Raw genomic sequence first — 9,125 nt, 5'->3', positions numbered from 1 at the left:
TTCTATGTAACATAGCAAAAAGAAAGACGGATAGACGTTGGGGACTGAACTGCCCTTTTTTTTTTTTTTTTGAACTTGAGGGTGCTGAAGTCTCACAGAGTGTTCTCAGCTTACTAGTGTTAAAACTTGTTTTTATGTAGTGCTGTCCTGTAAATGTATTTCAATGACAAATGCTGTATGCAACTATCATGAAGAAGTTCAGAAGTACAGCCAAGATTAGTGAAGCATTCTTCTTTTCATCTGTAAGACAGACAGACGTGTAAAGTCAGTAATTTTAACAGAAATCTTTGGGCTACTACCTTTTTAACAACGATCTGGTTGCAAAGGATTCATAAGAGTGCAAAGGCCATGTTACGACAGCCATTTTGACAAAAAGGGAAAATGCAGAAGGAACGTCAATTTGTCTACTTAATCAAAGAAAGAATTATTAATCTCTGCCACACTGAAACAGTGCAAGGACCATCTGAAATGGGTGGGACATTTATTAAGATAAATCCTTATCCCTTATGGTCCATGCAAACCATCCCTGTGCTATGGGAAAGAGCTAAGCTTGAAACAAGAAACCCAGTTCTTTCTAGTTAGTCTTGCAGTTCAGATTCCCTCTCTAATATGAATCACTGCAAAGCACCATGCTTGATGCCTACAAAATGTGACCTCAGTTGTTTACCTTTAGTCACCAGATCAAGTCAGGACCACCACAGGCACTGCCTTTTTTGCCCTGGAACGGACTAGACTATGATGCCGACCATACATTTCTGCCAGTGTTTCAACACTGTGACTTCCTGGGGCAGATGACAGAACCCCCAAACCTCCATAATACCCATTTCTAAGCAGCAATGGAGAGGGCCCAAGGCAAAAAAGCTTGAAATGGGTCTTCTAAAATCGGATGCAGAAACACAAAAGTCAGAAGTGTAATGTTCAAAGATCCCAGGTGACTTCTCCTCAAATTCCATGCTTGTTAATAGTCATGGAGTCTACTTTCACAGATGTGTAATCACTGCCATCCAAGTTTTCAAGAATAACACAGTGCAACAAGCCAGAGAGCAATATGCCCCAAATGACCCACTTGCTACACAGCACATCTCCAAGTGATATTTAAGAATGTTTCAGAAAATTAATCCAGGCCTGAAATTTTGCTAACATAGCGCAAGTGCTGCAAGACTTGTAAATAACTTAATTTCTGAAAGGCAAAAATACAAAATCCTCTAATCTTAATACTCTTTGTGTTATGACAAACTACAAAAGGGGTACACCTCTACTTGCTCACAGAATATTCAAAGAGCACAAAAAAACAAGAAGGGTTCTCTGTGAATGAAACCACAAACGTTCTTCAACAATAAGAATGTAGAAGAGCTGGCACTACATAAAGAAGTGATCTATAAAGGACTGGTAGCTAGGATGCTTTAATGAATAGAAAAGATACACAAAAAGATCAAGCAGTATATGTCACCTACATAATTCATTCTATAGCAGTCTTAGCCATTTAATTGTTAATATGGAAATAGAAGCCCATCAAGGAGAAGCTGGCATCACTCAAGTTCAGATTCATTTTTATGCACCATTACATGACAGTAAGACAAGAAGAAACAGACCTGCTACAGGCTCAGAAAAGCAAATATTCAGAATGATAAATGTCACACTGACTGGAAGAATGCAGATGTACTCATTTATGCCTCACACTATGGCAGAAATGAATCTCTCTCTGTGGAATTATTCCTATGCTGTGCAACAAATTAAAATGACCAATGCCATGCTAAACACATACTGCCAACGGTAGTCTTTATTTTAGTAGAGACTACGCTTCATCCATACAACACATCACCCTTAAGTGCTGTCACATCAGTTCTAGATCAAAAGCAAATAGGTTAACATCTGTTCTCAAGTGAAAATGAGTAAGATAAAATGCCAGTAGACAGCAGAGTACAATGCCTGTGCTGACAAATCATTTGAGAATGGGGAATGAGTGGAATGTAGTTAGTTTCTGGGCAATAAATTGTGACAATTACAGTCAAAGAAAGGTCAGTGGTACACCTGACATCATCTTAGCTCATATGTGCATCCCAAACAATAATCACACACAGGCAGACAGTAAAACAAAGTAAATGTTCTGAACTGCAGAATGAAGACACACTAAACATATCTTGTCTGATTAACACCAGCATATGTGAAATATGTTCACAACTAGACCATGCATGTATGCTGCATGTATGCTGCCCTGTCTGGTTTCCTAACTCATACTATTACCTCCATTAAACCAGAGACACAAAGAAAGGGTACTTTTTAAGTGAGATTTCACGAGATGGCAGCACACATTTTAATGCAAATCATATACAAAGTATGTTTAATAAAGGGCTAATACATAACCCATAGCACATATAACAGCTGCTCAAAAGAGTTTAAAAAATAATTTAAACACATCTTTCTGTAAATATCACTGTTCAAGCAATATATTAATATACATCTCCTTTTCTCTATGAAATAACCAACTGAAGGACGAGGAAGTGAAGCATAGGGTTTACAGGAATAAAACCAATTTGTTATAATTTAACATACAGCTAATTAAAGGTAACTTACACTCTAAGGCATAACACAAGAAGTCTGCCCTCAGTTTTGGAGAGAAGTCAGTTAGAATATTGGTCTTACCTAGGGATGCTGCAGTTTCTGGCATGTCCAGAAATACATTCATTTTTTTTTTGTTTGGGCCTACTGGAATGAGTTCATATCACCAAATAAAAGACAGTGCAACTGTGATTCCCAGTTCCAAAGATACAGGGATACCTTCCCCTGAAAAACCCAGGTTGGAATACTGAGGCTTAGCATCTTAAGAATAAAAAGACTGGTATCTGCAAATAATGCAGCAAATACAAAGTACACATCTGTTACAAAACAGTGTGCATATGATTTGGACCCTTAATCTCCTCATTATTCACATCATACAAATACACTGCATAGGAGCTAAAAGCTCTATATGCAACACAGACGCAAAATAATTCTGTTTCAGTACTGAGCTAAAAGCAAGAGAGATCAGTAAGCATCAAACAATTTAAAGGTAAAAACCACTTTCATTAAATAACACAAATATATATTTTTTTCTCCAACACACTGCTCTTGCTTAATACAGCAAAATACCATGTACTGTTACGATTTTTGTAAACCTGAAGTCCTCCCTTTATAGAATTATTTTGCGTATTGTAACAGTGTTGTATAATAAGCAGCAATAAATATAACTCCAGTTTATTAACTAATATTTTAATCCATTTGGAAGCAACATGATCACTTAAAAACTGAAATCTGGTTTGTTTTGCACAAGGCAGCATCACATATGGAATGCAGAACATTTCTAATTTATGGAGTAGTAGTCTGGTAGCAATGCTCGGTGTGCATCTGCATTACTACATGGCATTCTGAAATGTCAATCTCACAAGTACATCCAACTAAGATGTTCTAAATTACTTTCCTCTCCTGAACACCACTCTTTAACCTAGACAATGGGTGTATTTAGTTCTTAAAGAGTAAGACAGAAGCTGTTCACAACAACCAATGTCAAAAAGCTGTTACTTTCTGTCAGGAGTATGCAACTGCTTTAAAACAGTGACTTTGATCCCTGGTTTTCAAATTCGGACCATGCATCGTTCAGCTCCATGAAGATCATTTTGGCATACTGCTCGTACGGTTGTCCAGCAGCCTAGAAATTACACAAAAAATAATTATACAGAATAATGAACACTTGTAATAAAACTTGGCAGAATGACACCTCCTCCCACCCACTATCCCTTCGGACAATCAAATTGTGGTAAATTATTCATACATTAAAAACATAAGAGCAAACAAACTATATTCCAAGTAAATGGGCACAGTGCACTACCAAGGAATTAAAGCACTGAAGTAAGTGAGAAACACACTGTAAAGATACAAAATAGTGTACAGACATGGAACCAAGGTTTAGTGGTTTAGGTCTAAAGAGAACACAGTTTTTTTTGTAGTCCATACATTATACAGTTCATTCTACCAAACCAGAACTCTGAATGCCTCATAACAGTCACAGCTACGGTGTGGAACACCATGTAACATAGACATTAGGCTTGGCAGGTTAACTGTAAAGATGGATAAGTGGGTTTTGAAGGAATAGGTACCAATACCACAGTCTCCAATAACTAATTTCAGGGGAAACCCCCCAAACCAATTACTAAATATTTACCTATCCTACTGATATCACAAATGGTGCAGCTGCTCAGCACAGCTTGTACCAGAGAGGTTCCACGTTATTTATCCACGTCACTCCCTCTTAACAATATGTATTGACACACCTGTACCCCTCTGAGGCAAGCATAACAGCAAGTTTAAAAATGAACCCAAATAGTGAAAGTTCCACACCAGCAAACTCTTTTTACAAAAAGAAAAAGCTCCTGGCTATGTAAAACAGCTTTCCACTTCATTGTTATAAAATGGATTTAAAACCGGTAAGGCCATCCCTCAAGCTTACTGTTAGGAAATTCAAGGCTCAGTAAGACCTTAGGGTTGCAAACAATTAAAAAAAAAAAAAAAAAAAGAGAGACAACCATAGGAACATCAGAAGTAATCTAAGCTATGTACTTGCCAGAAAGTACAGTTGTGCAAGCTCTACTTACCTATAACAATAGATGTTTGTAATGTGATAGACCACTCACCTGGCAATACAGGGACTACCGTACAGATCTAAAGACAGGACCCTTAGGGCCCAACAGGAAAAGAAGATGAAAACCCAAGCTTTGTGAACACCTACTTTTCCAAACACACACACACACACACACACACACACACACACACAATAAGTGTTGCCGAGCCAACACTAAACTATGTACATCCAAAAAGGGGGATGGTGGGTGGGTACTGCCATTAAGGGACTGTGTTCTACAAACATCTACTTGTTACGGGAAAGTAGAACTTACGCAACTGTACTACGTTCAACAAACACACTGTCTTACTAGCATTTGTGCAGATTCCCAAAGCTTACCCAACCTGGGAGGAGGAAGGATACGGGTCCAGGAGCCCCTGGAGAATGGTCCTAGTGAAACCTGCTCTGGATTTAGAAAATATATCCAGCTTGTAGTGCTTTGTACGGGTATGGACAAAAGATCAAGTTGCTACCTCTGGGAATACTTCGAGTCCACTCTGTTCCAGTATGTCACTGAAGAGGAAGACCCTGGTGGAATGTGCCTTTAGCTTGCTTGGACTCACCTTGCCATGGTGGGTGCAACAAAAACCAATACCAGAGGATAACTAATAAGCAATAGTTTGCTTAAAGGCAAGTTGACCTTTCTTTACCCCTTTGTAGGAAATAAAAAGCCTTTCAACCTTCCTGAAGGGTTTTGTTCTGTCAAGGCAGTACCTGAGCTGCCAAAGCACATCCAACGTACAAAGTACCTTCTCTGTCTTGTTCTTAGGTTCTGGGAAGAACAAAGGGAGCTTAATAGACTGAGTGAATTCTGAGACTACCTTCAGCATTAAAGAGGTGTTATAGAGTAACACAACCCTATATCTGTAGGAAATCAGGTAAGGTTGTCCCGCCATGAGAGCCTGAAGTTCAGAGACTTGCCTTGCAGATATCAGAATAATAAACAAAACAGTTTTGCACATTACGAACTTCAGATCAGCAGAGCAGCCATTTTGAAAGGTAATAAGGTAAATTTTTCCACAGCATACTTGACATCCCACAAAGAATATGCTTGAGAGAGGGTGTTATATGCAATACTTCTTTTGTGAACTGTTTTACCAAAAGAGAAGAGAGAGAGGGAACCATTAGCATACAACGATGGCAGCTAAATGCACCTTAATAGACGCATATGATGAGCCATTCTGAAGTAGCTCATATAAATATTTGCAAGACCAGAGGGATGTTAACCTTAAGGGACCCACTGTTCTCATTAGGCACCACTTAGAAAACCTCATCCATTTGTAAACATAAGATTTTCTAGTAGCAGGTTTCCTGGCCTTCTTTAACACCTATTGCACATTCTCATAGAACAAGTACCAAACCGACTGAATCATCCAGCCTTTCAGTTGTAGTTGCTCTAAACTGGGGTGACCCAGTCACCCCTGATACTGTGCCAACAAATGCAGATTGTGGGGAAGTCTGTGGTAAATACCCTTGTTCAATACCATTAGAAGGGAGAACCAAGACTGCCTGGTCCATCGGGTAGGAGGGTTGCCATAATGATCTTTAGTATTTCTGAAACTTCAGAAGTACCTTGTGAATCAGTGGAATGGGTGGAAATGCATACAGGAACAGAACATTCCCATACAAGGGAACAAGAGTGCTTCTGTCCTTCAGTTGCTGCAATGATGTCTGGAACAGAATTTCTCCCATTGTCGGTTATGAAAGGAGGTAAACATATCTATTTGAAGTGTTGCTCACATCTGGGTAAATCCTGGAACGCCACTGCCTTAAGCTTCCAATCAATCAGGTCTGATCAGCTTAGTCTGTCTGTTACAATATTTTGCACTGACGGGATGTATGATGCCTGAAGAATCAGAAAATGCTTCAGCCAGTACTCAAGTCCATCTCTGCCAACCAATACAGAGGGTATGACCTTTAACCCCCTTATTTGAGGTACCACATCACTGAAGTGATGTCAGTAACCACAACAGGGGGACCCAGAGTCCATGGGGGTGAAGGACTTTAAAGGCATGGATCACAGCCAACATCTCCTTGACACGGATATGCTTCCGTGCATCCTTGGGCCCCAAAGTGACATGCATGTGCACTCCCATTGACACAGTTCCCCAAGCAAAGTCAGATGAAACTGTCTGGACATACTGTGCCAGAAATGGAGGGAAGAATGAAAATCCTGCATTGATACTCAGCTATGTTCTTCACCACTGCAATGCTCATCTTCATAGGTAGATACTAGGCTATTGGCCCTAGGGCCTATACAAGCCTAGCCAAAAAGGTACCCTGGCTTTCACCACCCAAGAAAATTATTTTCATGTGCTCCTGTCGAGCAGAGACACAGAGATGATCCCCGGGGTGAATTTCCTACTCCCCATCCAATCATCAAGTTTTTTTTTGAAGCGTGTTAATGAGGAGCTTTGTTTGATATAGACAGGTAGCTTGTTCCAGAGTATGGGAAGTCTCTGGGACAAGCATGTTCTGTTTATTGTGGTGACAAGGTTTAGGTCCCTAGACCATGTAGCTTGGAGGGATTTCTTTAAGTGGAGCATGTCCAACAGCTCTGGGTTTGACATAGCTTTGTATGTTAGGCAGAGATCACCTCTGAGTAGGCGATAAGCGATGGAGAAAAGCTGGAATTTTTTGATACAGTCTGCGTAGGGCATCTGTTTGAGGTCAGCAATCCTCTTTGTGAGGTATTTCTGCGGCCTTTCCAGTTGTTGTATATGTCTTGTGAGGTACATACCAAAAGGGGCATTGTACTCTATAATGGGTCTAATGAGTGGGGAGTAGAGGGGAACAATGACCTCTTTTTTCCTGGATGAGAAACCTTTTGTGATGAGGTGTGCCACGTAGAAGGATTTCCTGACTACTGTGGCGATGTGATTATCAAAGGAGAGACTACTGTCCCCCTGTGTCCCATGGCCTCTTACCACACTTTTGGTGTTAAGTAGACTACCACCTATGTGGTAACTCATGAGTATAGAGTTTTTACCAAAGGGGATAACAATGCACTTTCAACTGTGTTTACTAGTTTGCAGTCATCTGCGAACTTCGTTAGCCAAAGATCTTCTGTGTTAGCCTGTACTTCAAAAAAGTATATACCAAACACAAGACCCAGGACTTGAACCCTGTGGTACTCCACTTGTCACTGGTCTGAAGTCAGATTTGGAGTCTGCTACTTTCACAGTGTAGGTTCCGTCAGTGAGACAGTTGACAACACATCTTGTGACAAAGGTATTTATACCTAGTTTAGTGAGTTTATCTATATTTCCAGAGTGGGGGATGGTGTCAAAAGCCTTGGCGAGATCTAGACAGGCTGTGTGAATCACCTTACCCTCATCTATTTGGTGACTGCTTCAAAGACGTCAATCAGGTTTAGGAGACATGATCTGCCTTTTACAAACCCGAACTGGGTGGGGTCCAGAGTTTGGAGATTATCAATGTCTTTGTTTATAAGTTCCATGATGATACGTTCCATGGCCTTGCAGACAAGGCTCATTAGGCTAATGGGGCGATAGTTCCCGGGGTCCGTGGTGGCTCCCCTTTGTGGAGTGGGATAACCGTCGCTGTGCGCCATTCAGTGGGCACAAAGCCTGAGGTGAGGCTATGATTAAACATGGTGCTTAGGTGGGGTGCCAATTCATTCTGTAGTTCATGTAGAACGCAGCCTGGGATGTTGTCAAGTCCCATGGATGCTGTGTTCTTGGCTTTGGAGAGTGTGGTTTTTACCGATGCAGCTGTAATTACAGGAACTTTGCATTCTTCTGGTATAGAGATGGGCGCTTTATAGAGCGAAGGGGGGGGGGGGTAAAGTTAGCAATAAACCTATCTGCCAGGATGTTGGCAATATCAGCTGGTTCTGTATATTTATTGCCATTGTGCTGCAACTCAGAGCAGATCTGAGTGTTGCCATTGAGATTCTTGACATAGTTATAGAATGCTTTGTGGCTGTCTTTAGAATCAGTGGTGATTTTGTTTTCATAACTAGCTTTGGAGGATTTTATGAGGGATCTCATTTATGAGGGATCTCAGTTCTTACTGAGGCTGACCAGGGAGTTCTTCCAGTCATGATATTTTACTCTTATTTGCAGCAGTTTCTTTCTTCTGTTGTAGAGTTTGTTTATGGCACGGGACCACCAGATTGGCTTCCTTTTTTTGGAGGATAGCATCTTGGTTCTGTTAGGGATAGCACGATCCATGCACTCGCGCAAGTGCTTATAAAGTGCATTTGTGTAGGATTCAGCAGTCGTACCTCTACTGTCCATCTGCATGGGTGTTGTGAAGTGTGATAAAGACCAGCACCATCAACTGAGATTCCAGGGAATGTAGGTAATGGATTCAACAATTTCAGACATACCACTGAATTTTCCTCATGTGGAGACAGGCCAGGTGTACCAGGAGAATCATGGATGTCTTCAGTCTTGAGTTTTTAGGAATTCTCTTGACAAGTTGATGTTCTTTCTGGAGAATTCCT

At 40.6% G+C, this 9,125-nt stretch overlaps 1 protein-coding gene across 2 annotated transcripts in view; it reads right to left on the bottom strand.

Annotated features, from left to right (window-relative positions):
- Positions 1 to 2,300: 2,300 nt before the first annotated feature.
- Positions 2,301 to 9,125, bottom strand: part of GAK (cyclin G associated kinase) — a 2,484,892-nt gene continuing 2,478,067 nt past the window's right edge. For both annotated transcript variants that reach the window (XM_044060934.1, XM_044060933.1), the window contains one exon: positions 2,301 to 3,685. In XM_044060934.1, the coding sequence (XP_043916869.1) occupies positions 3,584 to 3,685 (102 nt within the window). In that variant the 3' untranslated portion in view covers positions 2,301 to 3,583. The remainder of the gene's footprint in view (positions 3,686 to 9,125) is intronic.

This window comes from Protopterus annectens, chromosome 2.part0 (genome assembly GCF_019279795.1).
Source record: "Protopterus annectens isolate FY-2018-M chromosome 2.part0, PAN1.0, whole genome shotgun sequence".
Taxonomy (NCBI): domain Eukaryota; kingdom Metazoa; phylum Chordata; order Ceratodontiformes; family Protopteridae; genus Protopterus; species Protopterus annectens.
The sequence above is the reverse complement of the archived record's forward strand: the minus strand, read 5'-3'. Positions and strand labels throughout refer to the sequence as shown.